General features: G+C 48.8%; 1 protein-coding gene across 2 annotated transcripts; it reads left to right on the forward strand.

The window, feature by feature from the left end:
- The first annotated feature begins 37 nt into the window (after positions 1–37).
- On the forward strand, positions 38–20774 carry NPC2 (NPC intracellular cholesterol transporter 2). Of its 2 annotated transcripts, none has more exons than XM_077820346.1 (4): positions 38–342; positions 18629–18736; positions 19069–19241; positions 19973–20774. In XM_077820346.1, the coding sequence occupies exons 1-4, from the start codon at positions 324–326 to the stop codon at positions 20057–20059; spliced, it is 387 nt and encodes a 128-aa protein (XP_077676472.1). In that variant the 5' UTR covers positions 38–323; the 3' UTR covers positions 20060–20774. The 2 variants fall into 2 exon arrangements, with proteins under 2 accessions (XP_077676472.1, XP_077676471.1); XM_077820345.1 differs by lacking the exon at positions 38–342 and adding an exon at positions 10669–10831.
- Positions 20775–21199: the final 425 nt, after the last annotated feature.

The raw sequence follows: 21199 nt of genomic DNA on the forward strand, positions 1-21199 counted from the left end.
GTGACGTGAACCTGCTATGACAGCTACCGAGGCGGAAATGCCAGGGAGGAGGTGCGCGGGCGCGGTAGCGAAGTGGTTTAGGAACGTAGCGTCTTGAGTTTGGTTGCTAAGCAACAGACTGGCTGATGGGGCCGGCTCACCCGCGTCACAGCCTCCAAGCACCCACAGGGGCGGCGCCTTTGAGCAGAAGGATTGCTCCTGTGGACTGCAGCCAGGGATGGGGTCGGGAATCCTGTCTTCCCTTTAACTGCTGCACCACCTTCAGTTCGCTCTTGCCGACAGTGTGTTTGGGCTGACCTCTGCGTACTGGATTACCCTGCTGCATGACAGCATGTCACAGAGGTAGGTGTTTGGCAAACTTCATTTCTGCAGGACAGTTTGCAGGATTGGGGCCAGATTGCTGATACGGAGGAAACAGAAACTGACTCACAGAGGGAGTAAAAACAGGAGGGGAAATCCAATGTCTTTTAGTGTTAGTGATTTTAGATGTTTTTAGTAACAGTAGTCGTAAAAATCTGACAGCATGACTTCTGTTTTTCTATGTTGCCCAGATTGTAGATCCCCTTGCAACCAGACAATAAGGTTAATATAGGCTGTGACAGGTTCAGTCACAGAGACCCCCTTGAGGCGGACACCTGATGTGTTGGAATGTCCTCTGAGCCCATTTTCCACTGCCAGCTTGGGACTCCAGAACCCTGTCTTTTTGAGCCAGACATGCTAGTTTGCTGCAACACAGACCTAGGTCTGGTCCACGCCCCAGAGCCGCAGACTTTAACCCGAAACTGCTCAGGAAGTCGCCTATCTCCAGCACCCAGACACCCAGTTCCCAATGGGATCCAACCCCAAATAAATCTGTTTTACGCTGTATAAAGCTTATATAGGGTAAACTCATAAATTGTTCACCTTCTGTAACACTGATAGAGAGATATGCACAGCTGTTTGCTCCCCCAGGTATTAATCACCTACTTCGAGTTAATAAAATCACTTTTTTGATTATTAAGTATAAAAAGTAGGATTTAAATGGTTTCAAGTAATAACCAACAGAACAAAGTAAGTTAGTAAGCAAAACAAAACAAAACACAACACACAAGTCTAAGCCTAATACATTTAAGAAACTGAATACAGGTAAAATTTCCCCCTCAGTGATGTTCCAGTAAGCTTCTTTCTCAGACTAGACTCCCTTCTCATCTGGGCCCAATCCTTTTCCCCTGGTACAGTTCTTGTTAGTTCCAGCTCAGGTGGTAACTAGGGGTTTTCTCATGATGGCCACCCTCCTTTGTTCTGTCCCACCCCCTTTTATAGCTTTTGCACAAGTCGGGAATGTTTTGTCTCTCTGGGTCCCCACCCTTCCTTAAACCTGGTGCTTTTCCATTTAGAAGATGGATTCCAGTACCAGGTGACATGATCACCTAAGACCTCATTCTCCATTCTTTCAGGGTTGGCCTGCAAGTACCCATGAAGGTTTGCAAGTAAACAGAGCCATTCACAACCAGTTGTCCTAGTTAATAGGAGCCATCAAGATTCCAAGCCACTATTAATGGCCCACACTTTGCATAGTTACAGTGACCCCAGAGTTATATTTCATATTCCTAGTTTCAGATACAAGAACAATACATTCATACAAATAGGATGAACACACTCAGTAGATTATAAGCTTTGTAACGATACCTTACAAGAGACCTTTTGCATGAAGCATATTCCAGTTACATGATATTTACACTCATTAGCATGGTTTCAGAGTAACAGCCGTGTTAGTCTGTATTCGCAAAAAGAAAAGGAGTACTTGTGGCACCTTAGAGACTAACCAATTTATTTGAGCAGCTGTAGCTCACGAAAGCTCATGCTCAAATAAATTGGTTAGTCTCTAAGGTGCCACAAGTACTCCTTTTCTTTTTACTCATTAGCATATTTCCATAAAACATATGAAGTGCACTTAGGCCTAGAGAGAAGCAAGGGTGAGCCAGCTGGGCTCATTTTCAACTAATGTCATTAATACTTTATTAGCAAGACAAACTAGGCAGATGTCATTTGAATGTGAACATAGTACTAGCATGGATTCCAGCACATTTTGGCCTGGCAGCGAAATGGCAGAGAAGGAAGCAAAAAAGTGCTTTAAAAATGCAGCAATTGATATAAAGAGTCCTTTGAGTAAGAAGGAATTTGAAAATTTAGTTAAAAAGGATTTTAAAAGGTATGCCAGGAATTGTGGACCAAGGAGAAAAGAGGACGAGGATTCTATGAAGGATACCCCAAAATAGAGGATAATGTGCTACTGTACTACAAAGGTATGTAAGGTGAAGTACTTCTAGTTAGGCCATTAACTGGTTACTGTGGTTTGAATAATGATAATTTATATTTATTGAATAGACATAAAGATGTGTTATGTAACATATGTAAGATTAAAGAAATGGTTGCTCACCTGATACAGGACTGCAGGGAGCGTTCCCCAGGAAAGAAAGCCTCTTTATGAAAAACTTATGTTTTCAGGAGACAGAATATACTGTTAGGTTTGAGAGTAACAGCCGTGTTAGTCTGTATTCGCAAAAAGAAAAGGAGTACTTGTGGCACCTTAGAGACTAACCAATTTAATTGAGCATAAGCTTTCGTGAGCTACAGCTCACTTCATCAATGAAGTGAGCTGTAGCTCACGAAAGCTTATGCTCAAATAAATTGGTTAGTCTCTAAGGTGCCACAAGTACTCCTTTTCTTTTTGAGAATATACTGTGTGGGTTTAGTGAGAACCTCAGGAAAGTAGGGTAATAGTAAAAAATATCTACTATGTTTTTTTTAAGGATATCAAGCAGCATAAGAGAGTGTAGTAGCATGAACGTACAAGGAATAGACAAAGTGGCAGTTATAGACTCAGTAGGTAAGTGTGCTTCTCCATAAAACATAATGTAACCCTGTTTGTGTTTTTTTCTGGGGAGCCTTGGAATTTCAGGGTCTTGGGTTGCTCCTTCCCCAAAGCCTTGTTGGTGTTTCTCTGAAGCTCCCTAATGGTTTGCTGCAATCTCTGAGATACCCTTGCATGATCTGTCTTGTTTTGGCATCTAAGGCATAGCAACCATCTCCCCCACAGTTGTAACAAAAACCTTCTCGCTGGCTATCACCCCTCCTGATACTCTTGAGGATGGCAAAGTATGGCCACTTCTCAGGTCAAATCTCTCAGTGCCGCTGCCTCTGATGGGGCATCTTCCATCTCTCCAAGCACTGTGGTGGTGTGACTCCCTGCCTTCTTCGGCTGCACCACTGCGTCCATTTGCAACAATCACTCCTCCTCTTCACGTATCTCTTGTATGAGCTTGTGGAATGGGGGTAGGTTTTGGGCCCACTCCCTCAGCTGCAGTTGCCACCACATCAACCCATCTTGTTGGGTGCCCTGAAGGATCTGGTCCAACCTAGTGGAATCAATGTGCTTGGTGGGGATGCCTTCCTTCCGCACTACCTGCCATAGCAAATCCTCTAGTCTCCTGATGAAATCCGACAATCATTCATGGGGCTCCTGATAGGTATGGCTGAAACGATAATACAGGTCTTCACTGCAATTAGTAGTACCGTAGACACTCTCAAGAGTGGTTAAATAGTCTTGCACGGTGGCAGCTAGTTAGGAGTCTTTCAGGGCTCAGACAATTCGCATGGCAGATCCCCTCAGACTCTCAAGCACACGTTTCTGCTTCTCAGCATCAGAGCATTCCCACTCTTGGACAAGTGGCACCGTAAAATCCCTCCAGGTCTCATAATCATCCTCCCCTGAGGGTAAAGAGGACACCCCCCGACAAAGAACGTAACCGCTTGTATGGCGCACTTTCATATGCCGGTTTCAATGCATCTTTGAGAGCATTTCCCAGTGCTTTGGCCCATCCAACCAGGCTGGGTGCTGCAGGTGTTGGAGCCCCTCCTAATACCAAAATTAATTCCTCTCTTATCCGCTTCTCATCCACCATCAGAGCTTGCAATTTCTGCACTAAAGAATCCACCTCAAGTGACATGGGCACACTAGTAGGGGACTGCTCTGCCCCCAGAATTGTCCAGGGGATACCACCTCCTTGCACCTCTTTGGGCACTTTATCAAGATCTACTTCCTTGGAGTGAGTACATAGTGCTACCATGCCCTTCACTTTGCCGTTGTAAATACAAGGGTGGACCTTCACTCTCCCCAGTATTTCAGCTGCATCTAGGCCCTCCTCAATTTCATTCGGTTCCATCTCTTCTGGGAACCCCGCCACCAGCACAGCTTTGGTTACTGGGATTTGTGCCCCTCGGCACAGGTCTTCTAGTAATTCCTTCTCCATTTTATTTTATTTTATTTTATTTTTTAACTAAGTCACTCAGGAGTTTCTTTGTGAAGGAGAGTCCAGGGCGCACAACGTAGGTGTGTGCATGTGTGTACTGCAAAATCCTTATCCGGGCCACCAGGTGTAACTTTAGCACCCTCATGGCCAAGATGGAGTTTGCTCTGCAGGCAGCTCTGGGCAAAAGGAGGCGCGCGCAGGAATGCAACAGGAAAAATTCCTTCCACCCCAGGGGCATCTGTTCCAAACCTCACAGAGTGAACCCATCGGAAAAGTACAATGCATATAAGAAAGGGAAATATTTATTTACAGAGGGATGAGAGGAGAAAAATAACAAGGGGAAATATAGGGGGAGCAGTAAAACACAGGGTTGCATTCAAACCAAGGCCCCACAGGCCCAGTTGTAGCACAGTCTGAAAGGGCAGACACCGAGCAATGTGTCTGCACACAGAGTTCAGGAGTCCTGAGCAAAGTTCCAATCTGGCAGTGAGTCTTGGGTGCTCCTGGTCATCTTCAACGCCAGTAAACTTTCCCCAGCAAACCCCTCCGGTGCCCTCTTCTGCCGCTCTCTGCAAAGCCACACAGAGCAACCACCTCCCCACTTAACTAACTAGCAGCCTCCCTCCTTATTCCCAATGCAGAGTCACAAGCCCCAGTACTCACAGCCCCATGCAGCTCTGGGCAGCAGTAAAACTGGGTCCAGGTCCGGCCTGTCCTTCTTGGGCGATTTCTCCCTGGCATAGTGCTCCTCCTGGCTCCTGTCCTACGGTGTCCCCGACTGGCCACCCTGTCCTTCCCAGGCTTCAGGCAGGTTTACTTTGCGAGGGCCTGCTTGCTGCAGCCCTTCTCTCTCTGGAGCTCCAGAGCCACACCCTGGAGTTTCCCTCCTTTCTCTCACTGCTCCCCCTTGCCCCTTAGGAAAATGATTTAAAGGGGCCATGCTCTCTAAACCCCAAAGGGGTTACAATCAGAAGGTGTTGTCATGTATAAGAAATAGACCCCTCAGATATCTGCTAGAAGTAAGCATGACCAGAGTATGCATCCGACAAAGTGGATATTCACCCATGAAAGCTTATGCTCCAATACATCTGTTAGTCTATAAGGTGCCACAGGACTCTTTGCTACTTTTACAGATCCAGACTAACACGGCTACCCCTCTGATACTATGACCAGAGAGGGGTTCATGCTGTATTTGGGTCCCCTAGTTTGTTAGTAGCCATTCCTAAACTAGTCATTAAGCAGTGTACTGCTGTCTCTCTAATCTAGGGTCATGCACAGGATTTTCCCTTCATGGCTTTTCTTTTAATTTTATTTTTTAAAAGTCTTTTCTGATTCCTGGCAATGATGATATCTCTTTTCTGCACTCCCTTGTATTTCAGACACTGGAGCAGAGAACGTCTCTGTCCCTTACTCTTCTTTATCACCTTGATTGCTTGCTTAGTTCTATTTTCTGGGTTTGGCCTGTGCTTTGTGTTTCCTTCCCTAATCTGGTTGTTGGTTCCTTACTGGGTGAACATGTGCTTTAGCTCAGCTCAGTTTGCTGCAGTGAGGTCATCTGCTACTATGAGCTGTGTGGGGACTTGCGGTAGTCCAGCTGTTTTAATTGGTTAATAAAGCACTTTGAGCACATTTTGGCTTTGGGTGGGGTTTGCTCTAATGATTTGGAAGCTGGTTGTAATAAGATGTAAGGAGTGAATAGCTATATAATGAGAGGCTCAAACTTTCATTTGAATTTTGATTGTCTAGTGCTTTGTGGTGAGGGGAGGGGGCATATTTATTTGCTGTCCTGGTTGATGTAGCATGAGAACTTAACTGTTCTTTTCTGGCTGGTGATCAGGATGAGGGAAGTGATCCAGTTCTGCTCCATGGTGGACTGTTGCTATGTACATAAAACGTTTGTCGTTGGACTGCAAATGTAAGGTTGCTATAGGGATTTTATAGGTTGCTATAGTTATAACTGTCTGTTAAACTAGAGCCCTGGACTTTACTCTCAATTGGTTGGGTTATACTACTGAACAGCTCTAGCAGTAGTCTTAATGATGGATAGTGTGTCTATCTCATTTCACAGGTCTTTATTCAGTGGGTTTGTAAACAGTCTTTTGTTCCCAACTGTGTTTATGATGAGACTACCTGGGTATGCATAAACTAGGGTGTGTTCAATCTCCATGTGTGTAATACAACATTAGTCTGTGTTATCTTGGAGTGCTCTAAAATGTCTGTCTGAAGCACTTTTTCTGAGTTGACCGTTGTGTTGCAGTAACTGTCAGAAGGTGTGAACTATTTTTTGAAATGTTATTCTGTACTTGATGCCTTTATAACAAATCTATTTTGTAGCATTTCTAAGAGCCAGTCCTGGTACCGGATTAAACAAATCTTTTGTCTCAAAGTCTATGAAATAGAACAAGAGAAAATGTGCCTTTATTTTTACTACGTTTGAACTTCTGATGAAGTAAAGATGTGGCTGGTGGGTAGCTCATCAGGGAGGAGTCCCATTTAATTCTCATGGAGTATGTTGCTGAAGGTGACCTATTATCTTGCTTTATTGAGAATGCTACAGAATAGTTTGGGGATATTGCTATTTGAGTTGAGAGTAACTCTGCTCAAAACTCCCATATAGGTGCTGCTAGAGACAAAGTCTAGAGAAGGAAATTCTTTCTGAGGGCCCTGAGGAAAGAACTCAAGATACACAAATCAAATAACTTTGCAAGCAGCTGGACCAGAAGAGATACTTGAGTGGGTTAAAATCTCTGAAGGTGTGCTTTGAGGGGACAAGCCACTCCCTTAGCATTTACTTTGGAAAGGATTATCGTAGGCACTAAGGGATCTTTGTTTACTTGAGACTCTGTAGAGTGAACCATTGATGAACCTCCCAGGAAAATTCCCCTGACAATCTAAAAGAAAAAAGAAAAGAAGTACTTGGGGCACCTTAGAGACTAACCAATTTAAAGGTGCCACGAGTACTCCTTTTCTTTTTGCAAATACAGACTAACACGGCTGTTACTCTGAAACCAATCTAAAAGAAAAACATTGTTTCCTGGAGTGATGGAACTTTTTGAAAAAAGGTGGCTGCTGGAGAGTCTTCCACAGTTGTACTAATTCTCTTGCAGTCTTTTCATCAAGAGATTCTTGTCTGGGGGACAGATACTCAGATCATCTGTCTAAGCAGGGGCTTTACATCTGAGTGATATGAAGCTGAGTGTGGAGATCACTGACAGGTCTGAAAAGGGAAGGATTGAGGCTGCCTCATCCCTCTCGAGCCAGGTTGCTGCCTCAAGGCATGTGAGTGTTGGTGTCTTTGATCTGCTATTGGCATGACCTAACGAGCCAACTATTTCCTACAGCACCAAATTAGTACAGAGTGACTTTAAATCTAGTTTAGGGTGCCAGATTAAACCCCTTTTAAAATATTAGTAGGAAGCAGGTGAAAATGTATTTGTTTGGCATTTTTTTTTTTGTAGCCACCTGTTTCTAGTATCCATGGAGTAAATTTGGAGCCCATCACTGAGTGTTACTGGAGGATTATGAAGCAGAACTGACTCATGGTATAGCTGGTGCAGGTCAAAGAGTGCAACTGCCTTCTCAAAATAACACTTAGCATGTGCCCTACATGTTGAAATACCTTTTACAAAGTCTGACTAATGAATGAAGCTACAGGTCAGCCTGCTGACATGCTCACTCACTGTTGCTTGAAGGAAGAACATTTCCACTTGCTTTTGTAGGAACTCCTTCTACTGCTCTAGCTAGGATCTGCTCACTTGGGCTGCTCCTCATCTGTTGCATGTGGATGCCCTCATCAACTGTTCCTCTCCACTTGCTTAGAAACTGAATTTACCAATCAAGAATTTAGGAATGGGTGGCTTTCCAGTAGAGGCGTTGGGGAGAGGGCCTAGGAGAGGAAGCCTAAGTATAACTGTCCTGGTTCTCTCACTATGGTTCTGCTCCCAGTGGATATGCTGTGCAGGTCACCAGCTTCTCTCACTCTCAAACCAACTCTTTCCTTGTTGATCTTAGATTTCATCTCCTCTAGGGTGCAGCCTTGCTCACACCTCCACCTGATCTCATTCCATAGGCTCAAATTGGATGTGAGAGATGGAAAAGGACTATGGGCTACTTCTCCTTTGGACCCCCTCTCCAGTCCAGAGCCGTCTAGTTTAAATGTCCCAGGGGATGGGGTTACCACCACTTCTCATGGGAGACCACTCTGCAGCCTAATCCAGCTTGCTGTTGGGATATCCAGCCTGCATTTTTCTTTCTTTAATTTAATCACATTAGTCCTATGGATCCCTCCATCACTGGATCATCTTCAGTAACTGCTCCAATTTTCCTGTTTACACCCTTTCAATGCTACAACTGCATAACTTTTTCTCTCCTTAGTCAGCATTTAACCAGGAGTACTTATTCCCAAATAGCAAACTAATTACCTCATTGTCAAGTTTGCTAAATCCAGTGTAAAACACTGCATCCCGGTGAATAACAAAGGTTGTGTAACCTTACTCTGGCACCCAACACACCCCTAGCCAGACAAAAAGGCAGTCAGGTTCTGCCCTGAGGAGTTTCCATTGCAAAGGAGACCGCAGAGGGGATGGGATGACATTAAAAAGGGGTGCTACAGGAAGAGCAAAGGGTGTGGCAGTACGATAATAAGCTGTACATAAGAATGCCATATGGGGAGCAGGTGTAGGTAGACACATACCAATCTCTCTGCTCTCCCTGAGCAGTGGGTGGAAGTGCCAGGAGCCTACTCCTCTCTACTGCCCTGATGCAGGTGGAAAAGAGTGTGCATGTGGAGCCATCATGGGGGGAAGAGAGAGGGGAGGACTTTAGGGCTCAGATTGAATCCCCTACCTTGGATCGCTGACAGTCACTGAGAAAAGCTGCCTGCTGAACACCTGCCACAGCAGCTCCAACATGGAGGAGACTCTGCAAGGGTGCTGCTGGTGCCTCTCTACAGCCCATTATATGTGTGACACGGGTAAGAGGGCAGCAGGAATGAATTCCATATGTGGCCTGATGCTGATCAGTTACAGGAAGGGAGTGTCCCTGACCACCCAGTTAAACTGGCTTCCTGAGTGTGCTGGTCAGGGTGATTGTGTAGGGTACCCAGGAACCATGTGAGGAGTCTTTGGGATGGGGTGGGGTGGGTAGGGCTGGGGGTTCTGTCTTAATCTCCATAAACTAGACCAGCAGTTCTTAAAGTGTGGGTTGGGACCCCATTTTAATGGAGTTGCTAGGGCTGGCATTAGACTTACTGGGGCCCGGGGATGAAGCCGAAGCCCTCTGGCTTTGGCTCTGGGTGGCATGGCTCAGGTTACAGGCCCCCTGCCCAGGGCTGAAGCCCATGTGCTTGGGCTTGGGCCTTCTCACTCAGGCCAGGAGGGTTTGGGTGGGTTCAGGCTTTGGTCCCCCCTCTTGCGGTCATGTAGTAATTTTTGTTGTCCGAGGGGGGTCATGGTGCAATGAAGTTTGAGAATCCCTGAACTAGACTGAGCGTGCAAAATTACTGGCTGCGTTACACCCCAGCTGTTCCTTGCGACTTCTGCTCTGGGGTTCGATCTCAGTGAAAGATGGCTCCTGGGTCAGTGCTTTTCAGAAGTGTTAGTCACAAGCTCTGGCATGTCTTCTACAGGGGATAGGTTGGTCCAGCAGCAGAGACCAGCTGTGCTACCGGCTCTTGTGACTTTTAAAATCATTAAATCTTGTAATAATGTCTTTCTTAAGCTCCACTCCTGACAGCAAGAGATCACACAAGAACCTCCGCTTCCCATTTTGTAACCGGGGCAGGGTGGGGGAAGGAGGCATCTAGCCCTTGGCTTTGTGTGGGGGAAGATTGAGAGCTTGAACCGAGCACCCCTGCCAGGGCAGTCCCTAGGCATGCGCAGAATATGCAGCTCCGTAGGGCACCATGAAATTTGGGGCACCAAATAGCCCCAAATTTTATGGTGCCCTAGGCAGCTGCCTGCTGCATACCCAGTAGCACCAGCTCTGGCAACCAGCCCTATCCCGCGTGGAGGGCACCCAAATGGCAAGGGACGGCCCTGGCCCCTGCAGTCCCAAACCGGCAAGGGACTAAACACTCCCGAATGTATGTACAGAAATCCATTCTCAGGTCTCTGGGGGGCCTGACGTGGGGCGTGTGAACGCTTGGGGCTGGCAACGCGCTCTGTCCGCCTCGGCCGGGCCCGGATCTCTGGCCCTGCTGGGCCCATGAAGGTCTGGCCGGGTCACGCTGAAAGGTTCTTGTCTGTGATGTGGCTGGGCCCGGGGGCCTAGGGCCAGGAGTCCAAAGGGGAACCCCCAGAACCCCCTGGCCCGGCCCCGCCTACCGTGGGGCGGCTCCCTCGCAGTCAGCTGAGCGCAGGGGCGGCGCCAGGGCCGCGGGCTCTCAGGTGACCTGCGGGTGACTCAGGCTGCGCCGCGCTTCCCGGATTCTCCTCTCCCCGCTCAGATGCCGGCCGGGACCATGCTCGCCCTGACCGTGGCTCTGCTCCTCGCCCTCGGCTCCGTGGCGCGGGCCGAGCCCCTCAGATTCGTGGACTGCGGTGAGTGGCTCCTGCCCTGCCCGGCTCCACGGGGCGCTGCGGGCTCTGGCGCTACCTGGCCAAGCCCCGCTCCTGCAGCCCCGGGCCGCGTGCCGCACAACACCTCCCCGCGCCAGGCTGGGGCGGCTCAGCCTCGGAACTGAGGAGCCCACGAACCCCTGGGAGGGCTGGGGAGGGGGTGAAAGGTGCAGGGAAGTCTTGGGGAGGGTATTTTCCCTGTTGGCTGGCTGGCTTGGGTCCTGGAGGGTTTCCTAGCGCCCTCCCCGCCCACCTGGGAGTTGCTGTCAAGGTTCCTCCCCCTTTCCCTTACTAAGCATCCCCTGGCCCCCATAGGGAGCACTTAATGTGTCTGTAACCCCCTTCTCCAGTACCTAGCGGAGTCCTTAGCTACGCAGGTTAACCTTGTTGCTCCCTGACTGACAGTACTTGTAAGACACTGCACGCTCCCTCCGTGTTCCTCTTTTAAGTCCTAGGCTACAGACTGGTGGCTGGTATGTCTCTGGTCTGTTGATAAACCAAGGAGAGACTTTCCCTAGCAGCGGTTCTCTGCTTGTTCAGCTAAGGGTGAATTTAGGGCCTGGGCTACTACAGTGAGGAGATCCATAAAGTACCTGCATTTCTTGCTTCAAGCTTCACCGGCTCTCCAAACCATTTTGCTCCATGTTAATTGTTTAAATAGCATTCAGTGAGTGTCCAGATTTGTGCCAGGTGTCATACAGAGCCAGTCTCTTCTCTGTTAGGCTTGCACTAAGTACAGATAGCAGCCTCTGACTCTCTCTCTTTCTGTGGAGAGCAGCCATGGAAAATTCATGCACATCCCATTGAATAAGTAACTCCTGGAGTTTCCAGCTCAGTTTTCCAGTGCCCCTTTGAGAGCAATGGGAAGTCCTCTCTTATTCAGCCTCATGTGCATCCAACTGTCTCCCCATCTAGCCAGCTTTTGTTAGAATTTCAAAATGAATAGCTTAATGAAGGGCCGGAGATATAATCTCTGTCTGCATTCAACAGTGTTTCCCAATCTTCCTGAAACATTAACTTAAAAGTGGTTTGGAGCTGACGCTGTCACGGGACTGAAAGCTTCCTCCCACAATGCTTACAAGAAATCAGCAAACACTCACCGAAGTAGGCTGAAAGGAGGCAGTTCAGGAAAATCTACACTTACCAGTGATGGAAGTGTGTGTGTGTGTGTGTGTATATATATATATATATATATATATATATATATATATATATATATATATATAAAAAAACCTATAGCAACTCTCTGGCTGCCATCCTAGAACTGAAAGCTCTTCCGAGTAGGGACCCTGGGCTAGATTGACAAAGTCGATTTAGGAGTTAAGCATTGCAATGCTTAGGTGACCTGTCACCCAGTGGAATAATTTGCAGCCTCACCTCAGGGGAGATTTAGGGACCTATGTAAGGGATTCTCAGAAGCCAGCGAGCTGAGTAAGGAGTGCTACCTAAGCTAGCCAGGAGTGAAATGCAAGGGAAAGGGGTGGGGATTAAGGCCCAGATCCACAAAGATACTTAAGCAACTAACCCCCATTGATCTGAGTCCTAAGCACCTGACTGACAGGCCGGAGGCCTCTCTCTGTTTGGAATTCTCAGCTATGAACCTTCTCCTGGTATTAGGTGCCTAAACCAGGTCAGCCCGGAGTGTGCCCCACCCCACCCCACCCCATCACAGCTAATAGCCCAGTGCCTGGGGCCCTCACTGGGGATGTGGAAAGCCTGATTTCAAGTCCCTGCTCTGCCTGACTTGGAGCAAGAACTTGAACCCAGGTCTCCTGTGTTCCAGAGGACTGCCCTAACTGCCAGGCTATGTGGGAAGCTGTTCTGCTTTGTATAAATATTCATTAGGCTGGAGAGGGAGATTGACTCTATAGCAGAGGTGGGCAAACTACAGCCCACAGGCCACATCCGGGCCCATGGGACTGTCCTGCCTGGCTCTTGAGCTCCCAGCCGGGGAGGCTAGCCCCCCAGCCACTCCCCTGCTAGCCCCCAGCCACTCCTCTTGTACCCGCCCACCTCCCAGACTTTCCAATAAGCCAGTCCTGGAGCAGGGGGTCCTGGGAGTGGGCGGTCAGGGGACAAGGAGCAGGAGGGTTGGATGGGTCAGGGATTCTACCTAGGGAGGTGGTAGAATCTCCTTCCTTAGAAGTTTTTAAGGTCAGGCTTGACAAAGCCCTGGCTGGGATGATTTAATTGGGGATTGGTCCTGCTTTGAGCAGGGGGTTGGACTAGATGACCTCCTGAGGTCCCTTCCAACCCTGATATTCTATGATTCTGAGGGAGGCAATCAAAGGGTGGGGAGGGGGTGGGGGCCAGGCTGTTTGGGGAAGCACAGTCTTCCCTACCCAGCCCTCCATACCATTTCACAACCCCGATGTGGCCCTCAGGCCAAAAAGTTTGCCCACCCCTCCTCTACAGCCTGGTGGTCAGAGTGCTCAGCTGGGCTGTGGGAGAATCAGATTCAATTCTCAGCTCCAAATTAGGCAGCATGGGAATTCCAACCCGAGTGTCTCACATCCCAGATGAGTACGGTAACCACAGGGCTAGTGGGTATTCTGGGACCCATGCCTGCTGCCCCCCAGCTGTCCTTTGTATGAGTTAAGTGTACTGTGAGCCTGCCTAATGCATTGGGCCCCATAAGAGGGAGAAGAGAATCCCACTGGGGCTTAGATGTGAGCAAGGGCTCTAAGCACCTTGTTAGTTGTGAGGTGGCATCAGGACTGAGGTGGTTTTGTGCATGCCCACTGGCAGAAATATAGGAGTTTAAATCCCTATACGTGCCTACAGAGTTAGGCAGCAGCTGAGCAGGGGTTTTGTTAGTGCCAGTGGCACCTAAATGTTGGGCCTGAAGGGCCGGTTAGGCACCTAAGGAGCTAGATTCACAAAGTGACTTGTCTTGTTTGTTCTGCACCTTGTACTTTATGGCCCTGCTTCTGGTAGAGAGGCTGCTGGGGTGATAACCGCCTCTGAACAATGGGTAATGATAAATGGCAAGATACCAAGTTGCAGGCTGGTATCCACTGGGATTCTGTAAACTACATTGATCCAGGCAGGCCATCTTGTGGAACAATCTCACTAATCTGAAAGAGGTGCATAAAGAGCGTATCAGCAAAGTTGAGCAATAACACTACATTGGGTAGTGTTCAGAGACTAGTCGGGGCAGAGAAATAACACAGAGGCCTACGGAGAATAAAGGCAGGAAGGGGCTGGTTTTTAAAGGTATTTAGATGCCTAAAGATTCAGATAGGTTCCGAATGTGACTTCTCCCCTCACCCCGTCCCAGGGTGGAGGAGGGAGAAACCAGTGACCAGTCATGCTGAGAAAGACCTAGGAATCCTAATGGATGATGGCAGAGCTGTTGATAAGCCAACACAAACATTATGTATCGGCTTTTATATGAACCATGGCTCAATATGTAGCTTCTGAGGGGAGGTCACAATGACACAGTGTTTGTTAAAATAAAGACAAGGATGATATGGGGAATAAAGGGATGAAGTGACCTTCCCTCCCTCCAATCTAACTCACCTCTGGCCTCCATAAACAAGATAGGGTGGCCGTTGTAAAATGACAGATTGCTCTTTCTCAAAGGCGAGAAGAGACTGGAAAGCAGGGCTTTTTTGGCTAATTAGAAAGATATCTCCAAGGCTGCTTTGTGTTGGTCACATTGAGTTTAGTAATAAACCCTCTTAACTGATATCCCGGTAACTAAGATAAAGATAAATTTCTCCCCCAATGCAGTGAAGCCAGAGAACTCTAAAGCTTTGTCATAGCATTGTACTCTGCAAGAGACTGAGACTTCCCTGGTATTGATAAATACTCAATGCTGTCTTTGTCTTCCACGGCCTGTCTTTATGGCCTACTTAGTGCATGCCCACCCACTGAAAGCACTACAGTTGCTGATGAGGGCCTTTGGGCACTGGGAAGTTTTAATTGATCTTGTGCTGCACTCCAGTGCTCCCAGGTGAAACACTATTTGAAAAATATTACTAAACTTGCCTTGTCCCATTCAGTCTTGACAAACAGCAGCAGAGTCTGTCTGTGTATACCCGGAAGTGGCTGCAGAGAGAGGCCCAGCATGTAGTCTGTTCCCTCCCCTGAAGGACGTGTATTTCAGGGCATGCGTTGGTATAGACAAGACAAAACCCTTCATAGTCACTAGAACTCAGAGTGAGGACACTTGGCCATTTAAATAGCCCCCTTCTTCCTCTGTGGACACTACTGTCATGTGTCATGTCTGTCACCAAGCAGAGCCTGGCCTCCTTTCTATCCTATCAAGGCCAGGGTTGACTTATAACTCCCTTCTCTGCTACCAGCGTCCTTTCCTCTCCCCGCTGCTCATCCGATAGTTCATCCTCTGCTGTTTTCCTGTTGTGACAGTTGCAGATTCCTCCCTCTCTCCTCCATTTCATCCCACGTGATCTTCCTTTTTGGCTGTTCTTACCATGTTTCCTCCTCCTTCAATCTCTGCACTGACTTTCCCACTAAACCCAAGCTTCCCCTTCTTGTCTCTAGCCCTGCTTACCTAAAGAAGCTGGTATTTCCACCTTCCCCTGCAGTCCCTGCACCTCACCCAGTATTTTCTTCTGCCCACTGCCTTGTCCTCAGATCCATCGCTGGAGGCCATTGCGCTAGAAGAGGTGGGGAACAATCCTGTGCTAGTACCAGGGAGCTGGATTAGATGGTCCCTAATAGTGTCTCTTCCAGTCCTAAGTGTTAGTTAATCTCCTTCACCGGGCCCTTGCTGCCCCATGGCTGGCACTGTCTCCCCGTGAATGTAGTTAGAGAAAAGGCTTGGAGAGGTACATTGTGCTGCCATCTCCTGAAACCCCACCTATTACACCCCAGCAGGTCATTCTGCTGCCCTGGCTGCTTCATGCTGCCCTGCACTCGTAACGCACACACTTCGTGGGTGTGGTGTTCTGTCCCATCTAGTGGCACTTGGACCACTTAGAGATTAATGAGTTTGCTCTACAGCCTTAGCTAACAGCCATATGTTTTTTAGCTTGTGGTAGAGGCTCATACACTGAGCTCCAGAGGTCCCAGGTTCAATCCCGCCCGCCGACACCTGGGGTCTGTCGCTGTTACTCACCCACTCAGATTCCCTGTGTTCCAGAGCAGGGTTTTGCTTTTCTCTATGGACCATTGAAAAGCATCATTTATAGCTCAGTACAAACTGTGGTGCCAATTCGGGGGGATGGGGACGGGACATATTATGTCCCCTTCCCCCCCCTCCCCCCCCCCCCCGGTTTTTGCACTTCCTTAAGCAATGGTCTTGTACTAAATCAGTACTCTGCTACAGGAGCGGTCCAGAGCATTGCAATGCCACTGAAATTTGACCCAGCCATCCCTCTGTACAGTCAGAGACACAGCCAGGCCAAATTTCAGTGAGTGGCGTTGTGACCTGATGCATAGGGTTACAATGCCACTCAAACTTGGCCCAGACCGTTCTCTGTCCAGATGGAGGGCTGCCAAGCCAAATGGTTTTGCAACCTGGTGCACGGGGACTGCCAAGAACTCACTTCCTGATAGCATCGACTCATGTAATGGTGACTTGATTATGGTCTAAAAGTACCTAAGTGGGGAACCAACATTTGATAATGGGCTCTTCAGTCTAGCAGAGAAAGTATAACACGGTCCAATGGCTGGAACTTGAAGCTAGACATATTCAGACTGGAAATAAAGCGTAAATATTACCTCACGCACCTTGACACTCTAAATTTTTAACAGTGTAAGTAATTAACCATTGGAACAACCAAGGGCTGTGGTGGGTTCTCGCTCTCTGGCAATTTCTAAAATATATGCTCCAGGAATTATTTTGGGGAAGGTCTATGGCCTGTGTGACACAAGAGGTCAGGCTAGATCAGTGGTTCTCAAAGTTTTATACTGGTGACCCCTTTCACATAGCAAGCGTCTGAGTGTGAAACCCCTTACATATTTTTAAAAAGTGTTTTTAATTTATAACACCATTATAAATGCTGGCAAAGCAGGATTTGGGGTGGAGGCTGATAGCTCGTGACCCCTCATGTAATAACCTCCTGACCCCTGGACTAAATAACCCTGTAAATAACCTCCTGACCCCTGAGAACCCCTGGACTAAATGATCCCAATGGTCCCTTCTGGGTTGGGATCTATGAAAAAGAGAGAGAGGGGAGACTCCCTGGTTGAGAGAGAGGGTCCCTGGGGGGGTGGTGAGAGAGAGAGGGGAGTAGAATGGGGTCCCTGATGGAGGAGGGGTGGGGACTGGAATTTGCTTACCCCTCCCAAAAGTTTGACTTGGTGCCACTGAATACAAATAATGCAAAACTCAGAGAGCTAGAGCTGCTAACACCCAATTTGCCAGTATGGACCTTGCCCTGGCAAGGTCTATAGTTGTCCCACCTAATAGGGCTCCCACTCCTTCCCTAGGGAAACTTTCAAACCTAAGCAATCCACATCTCCTCTTCTCATCTCCAATTTGTCCTACTTCAGCCTAATCACAAAGCACCTTCTTTGTGCAGAGTGGGTGGGTCTCCTCATTGTGCAAAGCTCCCAACATCTCTGGGCCATGTAAATCAGAGAGGTCATTTAGTCCATCATCATCCCCATCCCCACTCTCTCTGCTGAGGCAGGGCCAAGTAAACCTAGAGCATCCATAACAGGGGTTTTTGTCCAACCTGTCTTAACCCTCCACAGATGAGGATTCCATGGCCTCCCTAGTTAACCTCTTCCGTTGTTTAACTACCCTCATCATTAAGGCTAAGATTTTGTTACGGATATTTTTAGTAAAAGTGAGGGACAGGTCACAGGCAATAAAGAAAAGTACAGGGAAGCAGTGACCTGTCCCTCACTTTTACTAAAAAATCCATAACAAAATGGGGATCTGCAGGTCCCCACATGGCCTGCAGTGGGGATAGAAGCTGAGGGGGCCCCACTATGAGTTGGGTGTCAGTGCTCCAGAGTCCCCTGCTGCCTATGGCTAGGAGCTGAGGGGGCCCCCACTGTGGGTTGGATGTGGGGGCCCGCTCCCTGCAGCAGCTGGGGGCTGCGGGGTCACCCCACCACCCACAGTGGCCGGGAGCTCCAGAGTACTTCCACCGCCTGCAGCTTGGGCCCACGGTGGCCAGGAGCGGTGGGGTACCCTGCCACATCCAGGAGCTGTGGGGTACCCCCACTGTCTGCAATGGCTTGGAACTCCAGGGGACTGCCAGAGGCAGTGGGGGTAACCTGCAACTCCCTGCTCCTGCGGGAGGCGGGGAACTCTGCAGCTCCCGACCGCCACAAGCTGAAGTCATGGTTTCTATGACTTCCAGCGACCTCCGTGATTAAATCATAGCCTTACTCCTCATTAATAAGCTTGTGTCTAATCTAGGTCTCCCTTGCTGCAGACTAGGCTGATGACTTCTTGTCCTACATTCAGTGGACATGGAGAACAATTGATCACTGTCCTTTTATAATAACCTTTCACATATTTGAAGATTTATCCGGTCCCTGCTCAGCCCTCTCCTCTTTAGACTAAACAGGAGGAAGGGTTGAAAGAATTGGCCATTAGTCATATTTTCTAAACTTCTCATTTTTGTTGAACTGCTCTGGACTCTCTCCAGTTTGTTCACAAAGTAACTCTAGCTGGAGCCTCGTTAGTCTCCAAGACTCTTTGCTTTAAGGGGCGTGTATGTCTTATGCCATGTCTGGCATTGCTGGTGTGTGCATGTCATGTACACTAGGACTGGGTGTTACGCTGCTTGGAGGCCTCTGACTATGGGTAACAGGGCCCTAAAATGACCAAGTTCTTGTTTGTTCTTGCAGGCTCCAAAGATGGGAGCATCACAGAAGTGAATGTGAGCCCCTGCCCCACACAGCCTTGCCAGCTCCAGAAAGGGATGTCCTACAGCGTCAATGTCACCTTCTCCAGCAGTAAGAGCAGAACATGCTACTTTAGGGGTTGAGCTTCTATGGGGGTGGTGGCTTCTCTGCAGCGGTGGGTGGAGATGGGAGGGCAGAAGGGGAGGTAACCACTTTTCATCCCTGAGACTTGCCTGCAGCAGTTGGAGATGTGGGGAAGGATGGCTGGGAAGTGTCCTCACAGCAGGAGAGAAATGAAGAGCATCTACTGGTGACCTCATCCTACACTGCATCCCTATGAGCTTTAGGGGACACTGCATGGGGTGGAAATGGTGCCCTGCACTAATAGCTCTGTAGCTGTGGGCAGCTGCTCATCTCCCTCTCATCCCTTTCCCTGTCTGCAGAGATCGAGAGCCAGGGCAGCACAGCGAAGGTGTATGGGGAGATGCTCCATGTGGACGTACCCTTTCCCATCCCTGAGCCTGATGGATGCAAGTGTGGGATCCAGTGCCCCATTGAGAAAGGCCATTCCTACAGCTACCTGAACAAGCTGCCTGTGAAAAGCGAGTACCCCAGTGTAAGTACCCACAAGCCAGCTCCAAGTCTCGGAGCTACCCACCCTGGTCAGGGCTCAGCCCCGCAGCATGTCTTTCAGCAAGGAGGCCCTTTTATCCTTGGGAACAGGGGGTGCATGGAAGGTCACCTGTCAGGAGTCACCTCTGCTCCATGCACTATTTTTCTCCAAAACCGGTCTCCAATTCCTGATCCTATGCCAGGCCTGTCAGGGGGAGCAGCTTGGTTGTGACTGCAGGGGTTGGGGAAGGTGTGTACTGTGTTTGCAGGCCCCTTTCTGGGCAGTGTTTCCAGATAACCTCCTTCCAGAGCCTGTGACTCAGAGTCATGGCCCTGCACCAGCTCTTCCCTCCTAGCCCTAGTGCCTCATGGTGATGGGGAGCTTAATGAAAATTTCAGCTCAAAGGGCCAGGACTTTTCTTAACAGACACAGTGCAAGTCCCTCTATCACCACAGTAGGGTCAGTATTGACTTGGAGGGTGGAGTGCTAATCCTTAGAGATCTTCCAGCCAACCCTGCTTAGCATGCAAGATGTTCTGGGTGTACAGCGTAGCTGGAATTAGCCTGCTGCAGCTCACCTGGCTCCCAGTCTGCTTCCAGAGGTGCAGTTTCTCCCATAATTGGGGGCAGAGGGGTGGGTTTTCTCCTTCCCCACCCCACAAAGAAACTTAGGCTGCCTCCATGCCTGAGGACCAGCAACTCCCTGCACACTCTCACATCCTTTATCTCTTCCAGATTAAACTGATCGTCAAGTGGGAGCTGATTGATGACCAAAATGAGATGATGTTCTGCTGGAAGATACCTGTCCAGATCACCAGCTAAGGAGCCCTGCTTGCCGCTTTGGGGGAGGGGAGAGTAGAAGTGAAAACATAGATCAGACTTTTCTTATATAATGGGCATTTCCTGGCATCTGCTTCAAAATTCTGCAGCCTCTAAGCAGCCGGCACTGTGTTGTCCCAAAGCTGAGGTACAGTTGCTGCAGGGGCATCAATAGGCAGAGGGCTCAACTCCCTGCAACTTAAGAGGGGGCAGAGTCTGGCAGCCATTGGTGGCAGTGGCTGAGCAGCACATTGCTGGAGTTCTGCCATGGTTTCTGTCCCTTGAAATGAGCCTCTCTCTCTCTAATGCAATGGGGCTGGTGTCAGCTGCTGCCTGTTAACCCTTGAGTGCCTGTCCTGATAGAATGCTGCTGCATCCCTCTGCTTTTCTCCTGCTCAGTCATGACCAGAGCGTTCCTGCGACCTGCATCTGCCATCCAGAGCCAATGGAGGGTGAAGAGAGGGGACTGGCCCTGCCACTTGTCTTCCATGAGCACTGGTGTTTCCTTGGCCCAGCAGTGGCCAGCGGCTCTACAGCTGGGAGAATGCTTCCTCTGTGCAGGTGCAAACCCAAACCTCATGCAGCATCTCTGCAGGGATGACTCTTACTAACCAGTGATTTGCACTGTCTATTAATTCACATGGAGCTGCTGCTGGGGGCTCTTTACCCCAACCTCTTTTTATAACTTTCCTTTTTAATAAAGGTTCAATAAAAACTACCACCTGCCTGTTTTACTTTGTCTGATGGGGTGGCCAGTGTAAGGTATCATCTTCAAGCTGGGGCCAGAGATGCCACTATTATTATGCGAGAGGAGTGGATGACGGCCCAGCTGAGGATGCAGCCAGTCCCTGCACTGTGCTGGTATGAGGAAGCAACTTGATGCCACAGCCCACTGCCAGGCTGGACATATGATCTCCCCTCAGTTATAGGAAAGGAAAAACATAGTAGGAGTTAAGGCTACTCACCAGCTAGTAGTAAAATGTCCCTTCAGGGCTGTGTACCCTAAATTTAAAAGGGCCACCTCCCCCTAAAGAGAGAGTCTGGGCAAACGTTGCCAGAAGACAGTGGCCCTCCACTGGGGAATTAAAGGAAGGTGCTCCTGCTGCACTGTGTGCATCACCATGTATGGACTCTTCTTCCCAG

Source organism: Eretmochelys imbricata, chromosome 6 (genome assembly GCF_965152235.1).
Source record: "Eretmochelys imbricata isolate rEreImb1 chromosome 6, rEreImb1.hap1, whole genome shotgun sequence".
Classification (NCBI taxonomy): Eukaryota; Metazoa; Chordata; order Testudines; family Cheloniidae; genus Eretmochelys; species Eretmochelys imbricata.